The sequence below is a fragment of the Aythya fuligula genome, chromosome 5, assembly GCF_009819795.1.
Source record: "Aythya fuligula isolate bAytFul2 chromosome 5, bAytFul2.pri, whole genome shotgun sequence".
In the NCBI taxonomy this organism is placed as follows: domain Eukaryota; kingdom Metazoa; phylum Chordata; class Aves; order Anseriformes; family Anatidae; genus Aythya; species Aythya fuligula.
In genome coordinates, this window is record NC_045563.1 from 47780826 (window position 1) to 47801358 (window position 20533).

General features: G+C 34.9%; 1 protein-coding gene across 8 annotated transcripts in view; it reads left to right on the forward strand.

Annotated features, from left to right (window-relative positions):
- PPFIA1 (PTPRF interacting protein alpha 1) overlaps window positions 1-20533 on the forward strand; it is a 57880-nt gene that overhangs the window by 21637 nt on the left and 15710 nt on the right. For 3 of the 8 annotated variants that reach the window (XM_032188049.1, XM_032188050.1, XM_032188053.1), the window contains exons 4-21: window positions 237-401; window positions 1288-1362; window positions 1794-1895; window positions 2137-2358; window positions 3071-3217; window positions 3973-4107; window positions 4640-4714; window positions 5112-5195; window positions 5776-5907; window positions 8084-8146; window positions 9386-9465; window positions 9719-9848; window positions 10550-10773; window positions 11150-11384; window positions 13413-13442; window positions 14212-14363; window positions 14957-15129; window positions 18189-18282. In XM_032188049.1, coding sequence (XP_032043940.1) covers window positions 237-401; window positions 1288-1362; window positions 1794-1895; window positions 2137-2358; window positions 3071-3217; window positions 3973-4107; window positions 4640-4714; window positions 5112-5195; window positions 5776-5907; window positions 8084-8146; window positions 9386-9465; window positions 9719-9848; window positions 10550-10773; window positions 11150-11384; window positions 13413-13442; window positions 14212-14363; window positions 14957-15129; window positions 18189-18282 — 2318 coding nt within the window. The remainder of the gene's footprint in view (window positions 1-236; window positions 402-1287; window positions 1363-1793; window positions 1896-2136; window positions 2359-3070; window positions 3218-3972; window positions 4108-4639; window positions 4715-5111; window positions 5196-5775; window positions 5908-8083; window positions 8147-9385; window positions 9466-9718; window positions 9849-10549; window positions 10774-11149; window positions 11385-13412; window positions 13443-14211; window positions 14364-14956; window positions 15130-18188; window positions 18283-20533) is intronic. The other 5 variants (XM_032188051.1, XM_032188054.1, XM_032188052.1 and 2 more) reach the window with 3 other exon arrangements.

The following is a 20533-nucleotide window of genomic DNA, read 5'->3' on the forward strand; positions in this document are numbered from 1 at the left end:
GAAAGACCCGGTTAAGTAGAAGCCTCATTTAAAAGCTAGACCAAAAGGGAACGCACATTGTATGCTCTGATACCACTTTTAATATGGGCGAAATGTTAAAAATGAGTCTTTATACTTGATGTAATAGTTGTTGGTTCTCAGATTTGAAGTTTAGAATACAAAATGTGGTGTTTTAGGAGGCAAAGCTTTCTGCAGCTGTTCCGAACAGGAATAAACATTGTTGTTTTTTGTTTTAGCTATTACTGGAACATTTGGAATGTCTTGTCTCCAGGCATGAGCGATCTCTCAGAATGACTGTTGTAAAGAGACAAGCTCAGTCTCCAGCAGGAGTTTCTAGTGAAGTAGAAGTTCTCAAAGCACTAAAATCTTTATTTGAACACCATAAAGCCCTTGATGAAAAGGTAATGAAATATGCTAGCTAATGTCATCTCATCCTATCCACCCTTTCTTTTCTATGGGCTATAGCTGTTTGTACTGAAGTTGTAGAAGACAGGTTCTCTGAACTTTTCCTGTATTAAGATGGTGGCTGTGCTATAAGTGTGTCTGTAACTGCTCTCCTAAATTAATATTGCGCTGCAGCAAGGTGCTGGAATTTATTCCTGTATTCTATTAACTGTTCTAATGTAAACCAAGCATGGTTCAGGTGCATTGTATTTGTTGTACAAATGCATACATTTACTTAACCATGTAATATCAGGATTTGGCCTTTTGGGTATGCAATATAGGAAGTGGACTAAGGAGAACAACAGGGAGGAATCTGCTTTTGCTGTCTTATAAAATAAGCTGAATTAAAGGAGCTTCACCCTTGCGTTGTGCCTGATACTGGCAGCAGGCTATGCAAGTGGTAATAAACATCTTCTGTGAATTTTACTACAGATTAATAGTTTACCAAACTTTTGTGAACTTTATGTATAAAGTCTTGCAAATGGTGTTAAGGAAAATTCTGCCCCTTCCTTGTTGTGAATAAGCAAATGTATGTATACACACTTTGTGGGTTTCAAAAGGATAAGCAAATTCTGGATGTGTTAAGTGAATGTACAGGTCATGTCGAGATACAATTTGCTTACAGCAACAACAACAAAAAAGCTAGATTAAGATATGCATTGTTTATCTAGAAAGTCTTTTTGGAGTGTCTTGTATTTGCTATTGAATAAAGATTAAGCTGGTCTCTAAGTTAAATGGTAATAAAACATTTATTATCTAAAAGGGAATGGTGGTATGGTGATGCATGAAATTTATTTCTTCCTAATTTCAGAGATATCAAATTGTTTCAAATGATTCTTTCAGGTAAGGGAGAGGTTACGAGTAGCACTTGAACGATGTAGCTTATTGGAAGAAGAACTAGGTACTACGCATAAAGAGGTAGGTTTCTTTTTAAAAGAAATCTTCAGGTGTGTATTGTAGGTGTTTAATCAGTATTTGTACAAAGTAATTTGAGTTGTTAAAATTGTTGGTTTTTTTTTTTCACTTCCTGCATTTTTATTTTTTTCCCAAATGGGGATAACTGCAGTTTTCAACTGTGTCACTTTGAAAGAGCAAGAAGGGGGGGATAGAGGTGGAGGGCGGGGGGGGGGAAGGCAAACAACCAAAACTACAAAAAGATCCTTTGACTTTTAAATAAGAACTTTTAGGATGTAGTGGCGTAAGTTTTTGGGTGCCTGTGTCACATTAATACATACCTTATGGTAGAATCGGTAATTGGTTTTGCTCCCTTACTTTTGCAGCTGTTCCTTATATAATTATTGAGATATAAATTGACTGGAAACATAAACAAGCTTTTCTTTTCTTTTTAGTTAATGATTTTGAAAGAGCAAAATAATCAGAAAAAAACACTTCCAGATGGGATGCTGGATATAAATCATGAACAAGAAAACACACCAACTACAAATGGGAAGGTAGAGCCATTTACTTTTTCAGTTGATGTATGACTTTTTATTGATTAACTAGAATATTTTAATTTTAAACCATAATAAAAGACTTTCAGTGAAGATTTAATTGAAAAGTCTGTTACCACTATTTCACTGTTTGCAGCCTATCCAATAAAAGAATTATCTTGGGGAAGGGATGTTTACTGCTAAGTAACAGTTTTTTCAAATTTCTGTGTCATATGTAAATGCATTTTTTCCTGTTTAATAGAGATCCTCTGATGGTTCTTTGTGCCATGATGAAAACCTCGCTAAAGTAATTGAACTTCAAGACATCATAGATAAGCAAAACAAAGAGCAGACACAAATGAAAGAACGTCTTACTTCTTTGTCTAGTAGAGTAGCAGAGCTGGAAGAAGATCTTGACACAGCTAGAAAAGACTTAATAAAATCTGAAGAAATGAATACAAAATTGCAGAGAGATGTACGAGAGGTGAGTAATAAACTGTCAAATTTGGGTAGTCGCAAAATAGTACTTCACAAAATTTGTCATTACACAGTTACACCTTGATGTTCTCTGCTTCTTTCAAATTTTTGATTTGAAAATTGAGGAATGTTGGGGAGGTTGGAACTAGACAGTCTTTAAGGTCCCTTCCATCCCATGCCATTCTATGATATGATTTCAGATATTTCACACACTTACTACACTAGAGATTTAACATTGAGGACTTTAACTATGAAAGGTGCTTGAAAAGATGCTTGATCTAATAAATGTTGATATCATTCATGAAGTTGTTTTTTACTTTTTAAAGATATGCGTTAAGGAATCACGTAATTTCAGTGGTGTGATTAGCAGTTCCTGTTACCAATCACTGATCTCTAAGGTCATAGTCTTACTGTGTACTACAGAAGAAAAGTATCCTTATTAAGTTGCAAGGGACCTTAGTTAATTCCAAGAATGCTATCTGACCTTGTTTGTGCCACTGAAAAGATAAGTAGCAGATCTGTAGTGTAATAAAACAAAGATCAGTCATCCTAACTTTTTTAAACAGTATGTTTACTGATCTTCTGAGCATAAGTTAGACTACTTTCCAGTTCTTTTTTGTTTGTGTCATGCCACCTCCATTCCTTCTGCGGGCCCAGTTTGATCACAAGGTAATTATCTCCTATATTAATGACTACATTCTGTCTTGTGTTTTGTGTAGACTATGGCCCAAAAGGAAGACATGGAAGAGAGAATCACAACTCTTGAGAAACGCTACCTCGCCGCACAACGTGAAGCTACATCTGTGCACGACCTCAATGATAAACTTGAAAATGAAATAGCCACTAAAGACTCCATGCATCGACAGGTTGTAATTTGAAATACGCTCAAATATTTGAATTAAGATACAAAAGTATGTTTTGCTCAGCATAATACTGATGGAAATGTGGATACTATACTAAGGCACTTCCCTTTGCTTTTAGGAAGATGAATATATTTGTAATGTACTGTTGGTGGTGGTTGTTTTTCAGCAGGGAGTGTGTTGTGCAGAATTTTACCCTGGAGAGCAAGATGAGATAGTTGACTGTGGAAGGGAAGTGGGTTTTAAGCATTTTGATGCACTTGATCATGCCAGAGCAGGGCTTCTGTCCACTTTAATTATGGATTTTTATGTTGTTATATGTATCTTCAGTTTCAAATGAGAGAATTACTCATTCTAAACCAGAAGTTTTAACATTTCTGTAGTGTGTAGTTACTTTTATAGCCTATAATACATGGAAATGTTTCCTTACTGCAGGAGAAATTTGATGTATTTCACATGAGAACTTGTTCAGCTTCATAAACTGGGAATGGTTATTGAGCCAATCACTTTCTAATCAAAGGAAACAACAGAAGTCCATGTTAATATATATATGAATACAAGTTTTTTTTTTAAATATATACATATATCTCTATATCAATTTTTGGTAAGCTCTCTCATGTAATGAAGAGGAAGATGCCACATCTGTGTTTGAAACCAGTTTTGAGTAGTTTGTTGTCCTTAGGTCTAGTAAAGGCAGTAATCCACACTTTCCTCTTATTACTGTTTTAACACTAAACATTGCTGATCATAATCCTGTGTAGAGTGAAGACAAGAACAGGCAATTGCAAGAGCGACTGGAGCTAGCTGAGCAAAAGCTGCAGCAGACCTTGAGAAAAGCTGAAACTTTGCCAGAAGTAGAAGCCGAGCTGGCACAAAGAGTTGCAGCACTTTCAAAGGTGAGACAACTGGACAGTGTCCTCAAGACTTGTTTTCTCAGTGTCCTACTACCAGAAGTTTTCTTAGTGTTGTTTTTAAGTTGTTTCAGTTTTTTCCCAACTAATTCAGAGAATGTATCTTCCTGTTTTCTGTTCATCTCTTTGAATGCACTCTGATTTGTCCTGTATTTTAATTTCTACTATTTGGAATTTGAATGTTTGTTCTGGTCACTCCTTTATGAAGGTGCCTCTATGAATTGCTATGTTGCTGCTTTTTATTAAAATTCTTTCAGTAGTAGGCATTAAAGTATTTTAAAACAACAGTTTCTGAAGGGGAAAGCCAAATTTCTTCCACTGTTAACAAAGCGTTAACATACTTGGGGATAGGGAAGTAATGGTAGTCATTAATATAAAGATTTTTAAGTGACTGCAAATGGTATACAGAATTCTGAAAAAGTGTAATGACAACAAATGAACCTTTTTGTGTGCATGTGTCTTTATAAAGTTTCATTTCTTTCCGTGTTATCTTTCCCATCCCTTACTGGCTCTGTAGTCTGACCTTTTGTCTCCTGGGAACTCTGCTGCTAAAGATGCTAAAGTATTGGAACTTACCACCAAGCTTAGGAAGGTAGAATTTGTATATTAGTCCTTGTTTCTGCTTGCTGCTTTCTGCTTTGTCATGATTAATAACAAAGGGTTATAGTGTCTAGGCTAGTGAGGAGAAGCTGGAAATGCATTTAGTTTTGATTTCTTTTGTTTTTGGGGGATTTGAATGAACTTCTGCTGTTGCAAACTCATTTTCAAGTAAGTGTTGATTCACAGTATTTAGTGGTGAGAGGCTTCGTTTTGTTTTTTAACATACAAACTCTCACTAGGTACTTTTAGTGACAAAGCCATCTGTTTTGCATTGTATGTTACCATAAATGGCAGTTGCACAAAGCATGTTAGATATATTATTGTGCATTGATGATTTTATGCTTTTGAAAGTTTTTAAACAAGTTCTAATTTTGTTTTTAAATTGACAGGCTGAAGAGAGGCATGGCAATATAGAAGAAAGACTGAGACAGATGGAAGCACAGTTAGAAGAAAAGAATCAAGAACTGCAAAGGGTAAAGTACATATTTTTGGCACAGAAACAAAGCTGAAAGAGTCCTTTTATGGTTTTCTATCATTCAGCAAAGCTGTTTTTATGTCTAATCTCTAAAATAAGCCAACGTTTAGGTTGGCTTATAGTTGAGAGATTTGAGCCCCTTTGCTGTGACTAACTTTAAATCTTGAGAAAAAGCTGAAAAGTCCCTAGTCAGTCTGAAATAAGTTTGGAAATACCTAATTGCTAGTTGTATCTCTGATAAAGAGATCAAAAATCTTGCTGAAAGAAACAACCATGCAAAAACTGGTTTATAGGATATAAATAATGGAGTTGGTTCCAAAATCCGATCCGTTTTGAAAAGCGTGAGTTCAGACTTTCATGCTGATCTTGGAACAGTTATTACAATCTTAAACTACTCCTTTACAAAGTCATGGAGGTACATGCAGTATTCACTATTGCTTTGGAAAAAGATATATTAAAGAAAAAACATTTGGATTAAAAATACACTGTTTTCACAACCTGGAAATTATTATAGACATAAATTTAAATGATTTCAGTAACTTTGTCATAAGAATTTCAATTTTTGTTATATATCTTAGGCTAGGCAGAGAGAGAAGATGAATGAAGAGCATAATAAACGTTTGTCAGAAACTGTGGATAAGCTTCTCTCTGAATCTAATGAAAGGCTTCAGCTTCATCTCAAGGAAAGGATGGCTGCCTTGGAAGATAAGGTAATGTTAAGTTACATTCCAGTATATTTATTAATTAGATGTTCAATGTTCTGTAGTGATTTGTTTATTTTTCAATGTGTGTGTAACTTCAGTAATAAATGATAAATTATTAAGAAGATAGTTTCTGTTGCAGGATATTTTAATATGGATTTTGAAAATATATTCTTAAAATTCTTTTTCTTGGGGGGGAAGGGAAGTCTTCATTATATTAGCATTGGGAAGACATCTTTTAGGAAGCTTTATCCTTATCTGACTGGTGTGGACTGCATAAATAGGCTTGTCCAGTGTAATACAGGAAGTCAGAAGAAGTAGGACCTGAACTTTTGAATTTTAAAGTTCAGTTTCTTTTATTTCTTTTTTCATTCCTGTCTTTAAGGATTCCCTTATTCTCTGTAAACAAAACAAAACAAAAAAGCAAACAAACACGCGCACACAAAAAAAAACAAAAACAAGCAACAACATAGAAACAAGAAAAACACCACAGCCTTTTACAGTAGCACTTTAATGCTGAGTTTGAATTGTTTTGTCTTGGATTAAAAAGCAATTATTTGTACTGGAGGCTGAAATGACTATCTGGAGAAATGCCTCAGTTAAAAGCTGAGTGGCTTTTGTTTTAAAGTCATGGCAACAGAATGTTTTAATTGCAATATGTAATGATGTATTCAGACTTCAATAGATACTTTCTCATGGATTCAAGTCTACACAGTTCTCAACCCTAAACCAACAGTCAGGTATTAAACATGACTTTTGAGAATTCTTGAGAAAAATTGTGAATTAACTGTTCTCACCTCAGATCATTAAAGATTGAGTTTTTTTCTGTGCTATAGGACTCTGGGAGGTAAGAAAAACCTGCTAGTGTAGAACAAATATAGGGCCTACTGATACTTGGTTTGAGTTGGAAGATACCTTAAAGGCTGTCTAGTTCCAAGCCCCCTGCCGTAGGCAGGGATGCCAGTTATCTGGCATGTAAACTTTTGTCTTGTGGGTTTTAATAAACATCGCTATTTTCAAGATCACCAACTGCTCCCAGTATTTCTGAATTTCTTGTAACAGGCTTTATCAATAAGGTTGCTCTACTAGTCTTTATAAATTCAATTTCTGAGAAGCAGCTGACTGCATTTTTTATGATTGCATTTTGGGGTGGATAGTTTAGGGTTAATCCTAGCCTCTCTTTACCCCTCAAACCCTCTATGGTTATGAATGAGAAATTTTTGTCCTTCCTTGTAAGAAAGAGCTTATACAAAAGTATTCTCCGTATGGCTTCCATTCAATTATCTTAGGATAATTTGGAAAGAAACATGCATGTAAAATTTAAAGACTTCCTTCTGATCATTGGGGCTCTTTTCCCAGAATGATTTGTTTGTTCACTTATGAAACTTTATTACAGGTTTAAGATGCAAATAATGGTGTTACTTACCTCAAGGAAAAGTGTTTAGCAGAACTTTTTGGCAACACTGGAAAGCGAAAAGAAAGTGAGCTGGTTATAAATTTACTATTAGAAGGGGGAACCTCTGATTTTTGTTTGGTATCATTTACCATGGTCATATGATATGATATATTATAGGTGACAATCTTTTTTGATTATTGTAGCTCTCAGATGATTCTTAGTCTGAATTTGGGAACTGCTTTGAGTAAACAGATTGTAGTAGTCTTATCTTTACTGGACTTGTTTATAAGTCATGACACAATTGCAAAGAAAACGGCTCTGTTAATGAAGTCCCGTTAGTCAGTGAATGTTGCAGTTCTGGAGCTACCATGCATCCAAGAAATTGCTGTGTAATAACTTCACAGATCAGGCAAGTAAAAACAAAATGAAAATCCAATGATAATAGCCAGTAATGTCTTAGTAACCAATCAGTGAAATAATTTGAAGTATTTTAGCTGCATAATTATTCCTTTTAGTACTGATTTTGTCAAACAGAGCGTAACAGGCTAGTATTGGTATTAATTTTTTATGGCACTTGTACTATTAGTAACTCCATTATTTAGAGGGCTGTAGACCTGAAAGGATAAACTTTCACCTGTGATCAAAGTGAAATGGTATAAGCAATACACTATCTGTAATTTAAGATTCATCTGTGTGGTGTGACTGAAATTTATTGGCACTCATCTTGGTTATGGTTTAAGAGTTGTAAGCTTTTATAAGTAACATAATTTGTGATATAATTTGTTTTAGAATTCACTCATTCGAGAAATTGAAAACGCAAAAAAACAAATAGAGGAACTTCAGCATGAAAAGGTATGTATTACGCATTTCAGACATGTTATATTGGAAAATAATTGCTGTATTGCTACATAGCAGAAGCATATTTGATTTGCCCCGTAAAGCTTAACATTAACAAGTCTGTTTAAGAATAGTAATTTTATAGGCTGATTGTTTATTTTATGGTATTGTGTACCTCAGTTTTGCAATGCTTTCATAGGTTATATACAGCTTTTTACTCAAAGACCTAACACAGTTCTTAATGTGCAGAGTGACTGGATATATTGGCAATTTGCCAAAGTTTGAAGATTGCATAGAATTTCTGTACTGTTGTACATATCTCTTTGAACGGTGAATAGAAAAATACTTTAATGGTGCGTGTTTCCCCAGAAGTATATTAAAGCAATGGATGTCATAAAACGCTTGTTTAAAATTTTCTTAAAATTTTAAGAAATGGGGGGCAAGGACAGAGAGATTTGTTAGGCTTGGCTGCTCCTTGCAATAGTGACTGTCCGGCACTGCAGCTGAGTTCACTTGAATAATAGTGGTGGGGCCTTTCATTTCTTTGCTTCCTTAAGCAGTGATGATGCATTTTGTGGCCACACTGTTCTGAAATACTTGCTATTGCTTATTAAATCCCAGGTGTACTTCATCTCCCCAAATCATTCTAGTAAGTAGCTAGGCCAAACTGTAGAGGTTGTGCTTCTGTAATAAAATGAAGAAAACATTCAGAATATTTTGCAGGATGTGCTTTGAATTTTTGTTTATGTAGCCCAGTGGTTTTCACACAAAGCACAGATGTTCATTGTCAGCCACTTTTCTTAGGCTTTCATTGTTTTCTCATTCATTAAATTGCTTTGTTAAATTCCAAGTTTCTAGAGCATGTATTAATGTTGGAGTTAAACGTGAATGCTTTTAGGACCTGTTGTGCACAGAGCTTGAGAAATCTTGTTTCTTATTAAATATTATCTCGTTAATTTTAGTAAAGTTAGTAATACGTGAATTTTGTTCAGTAGCTGTTTTTAAAATTATGTATGCCGTTACCTAGAGTCACAGTGTAGAGAGGCAACAAATTACTATTGGATGCCCGTTTGTAATGGTGCTATATTGTGTGTAGCAAAAAACATTTTTATGTTGTTCAGGCTTACGTTTCAAAATCAATTACTCCTGAGTTTTGTAGAAAGGAGATCAAAGGACTAAATGTTAGTTTATAAATCAGGATTTGATGCTGATCTTTTTAAAGCATATTGTTACATGTTTTGTTTATTTTTACAGGATCAACTTGTATTAAATGTGGAAGCATTAAGGGCTGAAAATGACCAAGTGCGACTCAGAGCCACATCACTTCATCATAGGTACCAGAACTTAACTGTAGTTCATTTTTTTCTAATTTTTAAAAGTCACTTTGCTAAACATAGCTTCGTTATAGCTGAAAATACTTTAATTAGTTGTAGATATAAAATGCTCTTTATAGAGCAGCTTTTATTCTGCTTAAAAAAAAAAAAAAGGCGCTGGTAGGACAGCAGGAATCATTTGGGTAGATTTTTTGGTTTTGTTTCCCCTCCTCCCCCCACCTTCCTAAGGATAAAGTGTTTCTTTATGTTTTAGCCGACCAGATTTCAGATACCCGATGACATCATCTGTGGCTGACAGTCATACAGACTCCTATGGCACCTCCTCAGTGTTGAGGCGTCCCCAGAAAGGGCGTTTGGCAGCTCTCAGAGATGAACCTTCAAAGGTAGTAGAACTCTAAAAACAAATTAACAGCAACTAAGTAGATTAGATAAGGCTAACATGTTGCAAGGAGTTGGTGGAATAGAATTGATTATACAGCAATAAAACTGCTGAAATCTTATATATCAATATATGTTTTTTAAATTTGCTGATGTTTAGGTATCACCTGCTTCGCTAACTAATACACAGCTACTAGTCTAATTTGTTTGCCCAATGACTGTGATTTGGGGATTTTAAATCCAATTTGTTTCAAGTACATGCCTATAAATATAATCTGAAAAAGTCCTACCTTTTTGCCTGTACACTTCTGGATTTTAACTTCCATTCACAGATCTAACATGTTATTGTCCTGCAAGCAATTTGAGTCCCTTTCTGGACATATAAATTCTCATTACGTAAAACTCTTTTGAGAATTTTTATTGTATTTGTTAGCAAAATTGTGTTGTAATTTAGAGTGTCTATAACCAAAATAGTGATGTTTTAACTTATCTATTGGGACTGTCTTTTTAAATTGTGCTTACCTGTAAGATGCAAGATTTTCTACATTGTGGCTTGTTTTTTTTACATTTCTCTAAATGTTGCTGTCTTGATGGATGCATTCAGTATGTAAGTGAGATTTAAAAAAAAAAAAGTGTTCAAAACCTCTTGAAAAAGAGAAATATCATGTTATTCCTATGTGAGTTTGGATTTTAATTCTCTTAACAGGTTCAAACTCTGAATGAGCAGGACTGGGAGCGAGCCCAACAAGCAAGCGTATTGGCAAATGTGGCACAAGCATTTGAAAGTGATGTTGATGTATCTGATGGTGAGGATGACAGGGAGACTATATTCAGTTCAGTAGATCTGCTGTCACCAAGTGGTCAGGCTGATGCTCAGACTTTGGCCATGATGCTTCAAGAACAGTTGGATGCAATCAACAAAGAGATTAGGTATGGTCTATCCACTGTTAGAATTCTTTTCTAGAAAGAGTTTCTGTGACATGAGAAGTCCTTTTTCTGTGGTTACTCACAGAATTGTGGTTGCTCATTCACTTTCCTTAGGGTGTTGGGAGGGTGGGAATTGACACTTTGCTTATGCCTAAGTACTTCTTTCAGGCTTTTTTTTGTCTTCAATGTCGTGTAAGGGATTGTATTACTAGTTTGACAGAAAGTGTTTTACCACCTTTTTCAGATCAGATTACAAGGTTTTCAGCATGGCTGTTTTGTCTGCCAAGTGCTGCTGCTTTCTAAAATTCTTGAATCAGGCATTCAGTTTATGTGGTACTTGTTTGAATGTCACGTTCCTTTGGTACCTTTTTTTTCCTAGGCTTATACAAGAAGAAAAGGAAAACACAGAACAGCGTGCAGAGGAAATTGAAAGCAGAGTGGGTAGTGGAAGTTTAGATGCCCATGGCAGATTCCGGTCCATGAGCTCCATTCCTCCGCCCTATGCAAGCGGTTCACTTGCTGGTTCTTCCCCACCTGGCAGTGGCCGATCCACGCCAAGGCGTATTCCACACAGTCCAGCTCGGGAAGTGGACAGACTAGGTATCATGACACTGGTAAGTATCCATTAACTTTAATTTTCTAGAAGAATATTCCTATTCTCTAGGAAATACGTTATTTGATTTTTCCACTTCCTCTGCTTCTTAGCTATATTTGTCCTTTTTCTAGGTTTTTCTATTCTTCCCTTTCAACTTCTGTAATAAGTGTAAGGTACAATCACAATGGTTAGAAAAAAAGCTTAAAAACATTCAGCAGTCAAGTCTGTTATATGGTCAACATCTTATACCTATGTATTCCTTCTTTGTTATGATCTTTCTTCAGAGTCTTCCCAGAAGAAATTGTTTTCTTTTCAATCCCTGTCACTTCAATCCTCTGTTATAAACTTTAGTTTTAGCAGTCCACCCTTCTGCTAAATACCCAGTTAAAAGGTGTTTTACTTATCTGGCATTTAGTCTTAAAGTTTGTGAAGACATCACAGCTGTGGATGATGGATTCGTTCTTTTGACTTTCCTACAACTGCTTAGGAAGATTAATCCTTCTAGCAGATCCTTTATGCATGTAAATTTACCTGTAAAGATACAAGTTTTCCACTTCTTTGTTTAAATGTTAGGCAAACCTCAATTCTTTTAATATATGGAATACACTTCACTAAGAAGTGTCTTGGATACAAGTGTTTTTTGTTTTATATATGGAACTTTGTGTCCAGACTTGCATATGTATTTGAAGACACTGAAGAGTTGTGCACACAACACCATACTTACTACGTTATTTACTTGGATTACTGCATTTGCATCATGCCTATACTGTAACAGTCAGTAGGCGGGGAATGCTCTCCAACCCTGTAGCAGCAGACAGATTGCAAGAGACTGATACACATCATTAGGTCTCTAATAGGCATGTTTAAAGGCAAGCATTTCTGCCACCTACTTTTTTGCCAGCTTTTTAAAATGACTGCATATGGATATCGTAAGTTGTTTTTTTTTTTTCCATCAAAAGGAATTGTCATACTTGCATTAAAAAAATAATTTTAGTAGCTGTAGTCATATATCCAGAGCCAAGCACACCTCCTTTTATAGAAACTAACAAACTTCAAGAGGTTGAATGCTTTGCACTCTAACTTTTCACAGTAAAAAGCAGTTGAGGTAACTAACTCCTAAGTACTTCTCTTACAGAAGAATCATGTAACGGAAAAAAAAGTTAAATAGCCATTTTAATGAAAGCTAGATCAGAACAATGTTTTATCTTAAAGTATATTACTTTGAAGTAATCTGTAGCCAAATACAGCTATTAAACACATTATCTAAATTTTTTGTCTGTATCAGCCTGAATAACTTTAACTTGTGTACATAACTCAAGGTTGCTATCTTGGTCTGTGTGCTGGTAGAGGTGAGAAGTACCCCGGAACTGAAATACAGTGCTTCTGGAGAGGGTGGAGGACTAATTAAAACCGGTGGTAGACTCTGGGTCAAACTTTCCACATCCAGCTTTTTTTGAAGATAGTTGTTACTATATAGAAATGAGCTATTGTTGGCATTCTGTCTTTCACAGTTAGTGAATTATGTCTGCTGCTTATGCTATGCAGCATAACTGCAGAAGTGGCTAAGGTGTTACATGTAACTAATACAGGCAACGTATTACACTCTAAGCCTGCTTTGCTACTGTGTAGTTTGTTGTTCAAGGAGAGTCCTTGACAAATGACTGGAAATCCTTTCCTGTCTTAAAAGCAATGCCTCGTGCCCCCATATGGTTTACTCTTTTTCTCATTAAAGATAACACATTTTGTGTGTTACTTTGCTGATGGTACCACTTTATTAAAATGTCTGTGATGCTTCTGTAGATAATCAAGTATAAATTTTGATTAATCAAGTATAAATTTTGATTTTTTCTTCCTTTTCCATCTTCAGGCATATCTTTAAGTACTCTGATTTGAAGAGTACTTCATACTCTATTTTTCTCTGCGTCCTTGCTGTAATTTTGTTTAAATTCTCCGTAATGTATTTTGTCTGTGGTAGTTGTTTCAGTTTGTGCTACAGTTTACAATAAATATGGCTTTTCCAAATTTTTCTTTTGCACGCATCTGTCAGCCTAGTGATTTAAGGAAGCACCGTAGAAAGGTAAAACCTTTAGTTTATTTACTGATGTGCCCTTTCATCTCCTTCCCTGTTACCCAGCTCATTAATGGGTAATGGGAACACGAATAAGCATTTGCAGGTTAACCAAATAATAAAGATAGGTTATATAAATTTCAATTTTAAACATAAAACAGTTTACCTTAATGGAAGTGTGGATTTGTTCTCTTTTTTTGTGATGGTGTGTGGAGTACTTCTGTGTTGTGTTCTGTCTGTAATCAATACCCTGCAATCTTCACGAAACAGTACTTAATTTCAAAGATCTCTTAGTGCATGCAGGAATAAATCTTTAATATTTGTTATTCAGACTTTGAGCTAAGCCGTGGCCACAAATGTATAGAAACTGGCTTCATAGAAGTGATAATTTTGTTGATTGTCTAAATAACAATGTGAAATGTCATCTTTTCCCAGGACTTTTTGATTTTCTGTATTTGCACTTGTTTAAATAACTGAAGTAAGTTATGTTAGTCTCATGGAGCTGATGATATTGCTTTAGTTCTTAGATCTGAGAATCAATACAAGATGGTTACTACTTGCTCATTTCACTAGCTAGAACTGAAATTTAGCAGTTTGTCAGTGAAGGTAACAAAATTCATAAACAAAATCCAGGTAACTGCAGACTGGTAGGGCCAAGAGTAATCTCTTAAGATGACAATTGTTGATTTTCCTTCTAATGTTTTTGTGTGACACCAATACAGTTTCTGTGTTTTAGCATATTCCAATTAACACCAAGTTTTCATTTGTTTTCCATTAGTCTCCAGCTTCTAGAGAAGAGGTACGAGATGATAAAACTACAATAAAATGTGAAACATCCCCTCCTTCTTCACCTCGATCTTTGCGTTTGGACAGAGTCCAAAAAGGAGCTTTGCATACAGTGAGCCATGAAGATATCAGGGACATAAGAAAGTAAGTGGCTATGAATAAGAGTCAACCCTAGTAGTGACACAGTTGGTATTTCACATTATCAAAATAAAATTCTAAAACTGCAAAGCTGTACAGCCTATAGGGCTGAATTTCAGAAGGGAAGGATACAGAATTTTCTTTCATAAATTGCATCTTAGATATGAATAAAGAAGCTGAAAAACAATTTTAGTTAGACACGTATTTTTCTGTTTTCTTCAAGGTGTTTAAGTATTTGGGATGGATTCTACGCAAGTAATTTAAAACTTCTGTCTGCCTCAATTTCTAAGGAACTTTTTGTCAGCTTTGGCTTCTCTAAATTGCACTTTGAACATTTAATTCTTGTTTCAAGAAATAAGAATGACTTAATATTGTTTGCTATATATATAAATACTCTTTCTTTCCTGTTTTTCTCTATTTAGTGACATGCATTTTAGTAGATGCATTTTTTCTCATGAGACTCATTAATAGCTGAAATCAGATTATATTAGTGAATTACTGAGCTTCTGATAACTCGCATGAGAACATCTTGTCTTTCACTGTTTTGACAGTGAATTTGTTGTACACAAAATAGCTTGACTTTTTTTTAAATTGTAAAGTTCAACAGGCTCGCAAGATGGGCAAGCAAGTAATCCTAGTAGCAGCAATAGTAGCCAAGATTCCCTTCATAAGGCCCCCAAAAAGAAGGGGATCAAATCCTCTATTGGACGCTTGTTTGGTAAGAAAGAAAAGGGACGACCTGGACAAACAAACAAGGAAACATTAGGACAAGGTTGGTTTGCCTTCTTTTTACATAATAAATATAATGAAAAACTGAACTTTAGGGTTTATGTATCAGTATATATGCGTGTTTATTGTTGATTATTTGATGCTGATACACAGAATGTTTTTTCAAACCAGACATACCGAATCTTCTCATAGGTACTTTTATGAAAGCTGTATTCAAATTCAGCAAGTCGGGTATTTTTTGATTGTGTTTTTCTCTATGAAAGCATGTTTATTCCTATGTGGTTCTTATATACTACATGTTGCTCTTTGAACATTTGACTGTGATTGACATTTATGTAGCCTTCATAATAACATACCTTTACAGCGTAGCACAGGAAACACCATCTTGTTCTGTATTTCAAGGTTTTAATTTCCAGGACTGCTGTTGTTTCAAAACCTTCTTACAAAAAACCTTCTTGCAAATTTCTTTCCTATTCATATAATTATAGGAAGCTAAGCTTTTAGAGCTTAAACTTAATCTTTAGGATTTTGGCTTATTTATGTTAAGAAGGTTTGATACTGACTTGAAGAGGATCATTATTACATCATTTGCTTCATTTTTTTTTAACCTTGCATTCTGGAGGATCTTTTCATATGTTGATGGCATCTTGTAGTTACTATTTTCTGCTGTGTACTGATTCGTAACAGCTTCCAGCCATTGTATACTCGTTATAGCTGAGCTAAGAAGAACAAGCCAACTCTTACCTGTTGCTTTTATTGCTAGTCTGGTTCTCCAGCAGACAGTACTTAGTCCCCCTGGTGACCATGAGTGATGTGGGGCCTTTCAGCAAATTCCTAGTTGTCACAAATCTTGCCTAATGACTTTGCGACTCACTGCCAACAATCAGCAGCTGAGCTGCGGAAAACCAGTGTCAAGCTATAGTCATAAGATTTTGATAATGTGGAAATAATAAATGGAGTAAAACAGAATTGGAAGGACAAATAGTATAAAGTTAGCAACAGCACGATAGTGCATAAATCTAGCAAAACAACCAATACTATGGAGTATATAAAATAGAAAACTGTTCTGTTTAACAAGGTAACTAAAGATTTTGGGCATTCTTAATAGTAATTCACATTCGCAGATGTGAATCAGATGATTTTCAAATTCATTTGCAGCTGTTTGGCAGAGGATGACTTGAACAGTTTATTTCTCAGTAGTCAGGTGGCTGCAGTTATGAAGACCACTAGTGTCTTTATGTCGTAGAGCTAAGACAACATCTTGCTAGCAGGACATATTTTGCAAGTATTGGTATAAATTAGCACAGAAATATCAGGGTGAAATTGCTGTTGCATCCATCTTGATTTTAGTGCCTTTTGGTTTCTTAACTATCACCACTAACAAGCACATTTCATAAACAGGGAATAACATTTGCATAACATAAACGAGGCAGGTCATGGATTACTTGATAGATAAAAATCCTTCTGAAGCAGTGCTAAATGCTCCTTCAGACATGCACTTGAAAAATCATGGCCAGAACATTTACCATTGCAGAAAATGGAAATTAGTTTGTGCATTTCCTATATGTGAACTATCCCATCTTCTAAGTGCTTTATCATATACTATTTAGAAAAGGCATTAAGTGTGCCAGGAAGTCTTTAACAAAACAAAACACTTCTGCATTGGAATTGCACAACAAATGTTGTTGAAATACAGGCAATACTAGAATGGTTCTCCATCGCTATGTATATGGGATCAACCAGATGAAATGTAATATTTGGCAAATTATCTCTTTTGCATTTCTTTTGTAAAAGCTCTTTTTTGTGTGTGTGGAAGAAGCTGTTTTGACATGGTCTCTTCCAGTTTTTGGATCTGATTTCACCAAAAATGATCTGAAGACTGCTTTAACATCTATCATAGTGATAGTGTGCATAAAGCTACCGCTATAGTCATGTGTGATGAAAAGCTGATTGCAGGCTTCAGCAGTGCCATGCAGTCAGTGGATAACTGCAGCTGATGAAGTTGGGGTAGGTTAATTTCCAGGGAGTGCTGTGAAAACCAGTGTGACTAACAGTGCAGTGGCTATGACTTACTATGATGTTTTTATCAATGTCCTGCTTATTTACAAATAAATATTGCAATCCAGGAGCATGTCTGTTTAAAATGACAAGCCTTTATTAAACCAAAAGTGAGAAATACCACACTTCACCAGTGAGGTAACATAATTCCCAAGAGGTGCTTTGGAATACTGTTCTATACCTGTAGAAGTCTTAGAGTTAACCTTGCTCATACATTTTATAACTTTATTGCTAGTATAACACCTGAAGTTATTACAAAACAAATGAAGTTAAATGAAGCTATACAGCTGAAACAGACAGAAAACTGGTAACTTTGATGTAACTGCATTATCCAAAGACCAGTTATACTGTAGTCTACTAGAGTTGAATTACGTCGTCTTAATCCATGTGAAAATACTTGCCAGGTCTAGTAAGCATTGCATGATTTCCCTTACAAATATTCCAACCAGTTTGGTACAGTCACTACTTGGAATTTCCAGCAAAGCATTCTCATTGCATCACTTCCTGGTTCAAACACCTAGATATGATGTGAGTGTTCTGAGATCAATTTCCAGTAAAACTCTTCTCTCTGAAGGTTTTGCCATCAAGGCTGAAGTACAAGCAGGAAAATGTTAAGAAGAGTATTTGCACAGTGTTTTTATTTTTCTTCCTGCCCTTACTCCACCATTCACTGTTATTTCTGTATCTGATCTTTTAGTTGGAATCTTCATTTATACATTTTTGGGGTTTTGTCTGAATAATCACATGTTGCCTTACCATTTGGATATGATAACGAAAGGAGTGTTAGACTATGAAGTATGATTACGATAAATACTTAGACAAAACTCTCAGCATGTTTTGACTTTTATGGACCTGACAGGAAAAAAAACTTTCTGCCACTTAAATGAAATGAAATCTCCTGATAAAATCAGTGTGTATGTTTCTGATCAGTAATATTACAAAGGTTTAATATTTTTGCTCAGGAAAGCAGTAGTGATGTTTTGATCTATAAGTATGTGGCCAAAATTGAGATGATAGTAAGTGTTATGTCTTTGTTTTTTGCAGTTGGCATGGCAGAAGCAGATAGTTCCTCTCAGGATGCATTAGGTCTCAGTAAGCTTGGAGGTCAGGCAGAAAAAAACAGGAAAATGCAGAAAAAGTAAGTTATCAAATATTTTTAATTCTTTGTTAAGGTATTGCTTTGTTTAAAAATGCTTTGTTTTCAGTTTTGTTTTCAGGCATTTTTCCCTATTATGGTGCTGTGGCTATTAAGCTTCTGCAGATTTTTTTTTTATTTTTTTTAACTAACTTCCAAGAACATTAATGGTAGTGTAGTCTTGGTAAGTATGCCATGAAGTTCAGTGATGAACCAGTTCTTATTTAAATCCTGTAATAAACTTGGAGATAAGAAGCAGACTCTTATCAAACCCTCCCACAATATGTTATATTTAATACCTGCTTTGGGTTCAACTCATTTGAAAAACTTCCAGTGTTGCCTTTTATTACTACTTGTTCCACAGAGTGCAGTGTGAAAGCATGAAATGTTCTCTACAGGCATCCTTCTGAATGTATTTGTTTTTGTATTAGAGCTGCTGATTGTTTGCTCCCTTCCCTCTGCCCACCCCCCACTTCTGTTTAAGGTTATCTTGATATTTTTGCTCATTGTAACAGCTGAATTTTTCTACCATATACCCATTTCTTCATTTTTAATAAACTGCGACTCTTTCCTTCCTTTAGGGAAGATCCATCCTTTTAGATACGCATTTACTTTTTCCTAATAATGAATTTTTTCAGAATGTGTTCAAGCAAATCTTTGGTTTAAAGTTCACCTCTGAGTATCTACTGCATGTTTTGTTATTCCCAGACTTAGAAGAAGCAAAGACTCATAAGTGTAGGTGAGAAATAGATACTGCTACCAGTAGAAGTCTTGACTTAATACTTATATGGTAATACAGGAAGCACTTGAATTTATGCAAGTAGGATCAGGCATTCTTTGCATTTTTCTACCCAAAGCTGAGCCATCTACTTTGTACTTCCGTTGCTTTTATTCTGTCCAGCTGTTATTACTTTCAGTTAAAAAAAGCTGAGATCAGAACTGTCTTGCTTTTTCTTGCCTTCTGAAGATTAAAGAATGAATGTTGAAGAGACAGTGTGCTAAAAACATCTTTGCGAGAGAGATTTCTTGCAGTACCTAAGTTCTATTAGCAAATAAAAATAATGCCTGTTGGCTTCTAATGAAAACCAGCAGTGTGGTAGTTTGAAAAGTCAGAATGGAATGTGGTTTTGTTTGTATAACAAAGCTCAGCTGTTTTTCTTCACTGTTAGAGTGAAGGCAATAACATGTTATTATGATCTGATATTTTCCTTTTTCTACAAAGCTTTAAAGTTGTACCATGTCTTGCTTGAATAAATTGTTTTAATCTGATCACGTTTAAGTAGCAGGAGGCCTTTCTTCAAATATAGATATTTCTCAATATCAGCAACAAATTGTATTCTAGAGTAGAGTAATCTATACTGTCTTTTATAAATGCAAAAAGAGCAGTTGCAGATAAACCATAAATTTTCTTTGTAAACATATTCTGTCTTTCAAAAATTTACTACCAGTACATAAAGTATACATCACGGCTGCCTTGTTCGTTGCGTAAAGTGCAACAGTCTGTATTTGACAAGTGAAAACTTCTCAGTTTGACTTGCCTAGCTGTTAAATATGGATACATATGTATTTACAGGAAAGTATCTACAGTTTAGATATTTCAGTGAAAGTGGGTATGAAACAACTGCATTGATGAAGATTCTTATAATGTGTAGCACTTATTGCTGAGAGCAGCAACAAAGCTCTTTGAACTTCATGGAGATGCAAATCTACCATTTAAAAATCTTAGAAATATACTTTGGTTGTTTCAGGATCCTGATAGAATTCTGAACACAGGAAACAATATTGACAAGTGTCAAAGATCGCTTGCTGTGTCCTTGAGATGTTTTGTTACTTTTATTAAAAAAAAAAAAAAAAAAAGTAGCTAGTAACTAGTTCTATTTATAGTTGTCTTTCTAATCCCTATTTGCCTGCTTATCTTTTTGATTTCTTCATGCACACAAGCAGGCTGAGGGCAGTATTCAGTGTCTTTACTAACAAAAAAGCTATCTGTAGCTACAGAACTAAATTAATACATATTATTTGTCTTTTTGTATGCCTTTGGGTTCAGTTTAATCTTAGTTTATACTTTTCTTTATTGTTTTATTTTCCTTTTGTTTACCATTTGATGTGGTAGTGCAAAATCAGGGTAAGTTTATATTTAATTTGTTAGGATTATTGTGAAGTGATAAATCTTGTTTGGATTTTGTAGTAATATATGAGAAGTGCTAACTTATTTCAAAAAAGTCTATGAGAAGAGAGACTAGATATATAATTT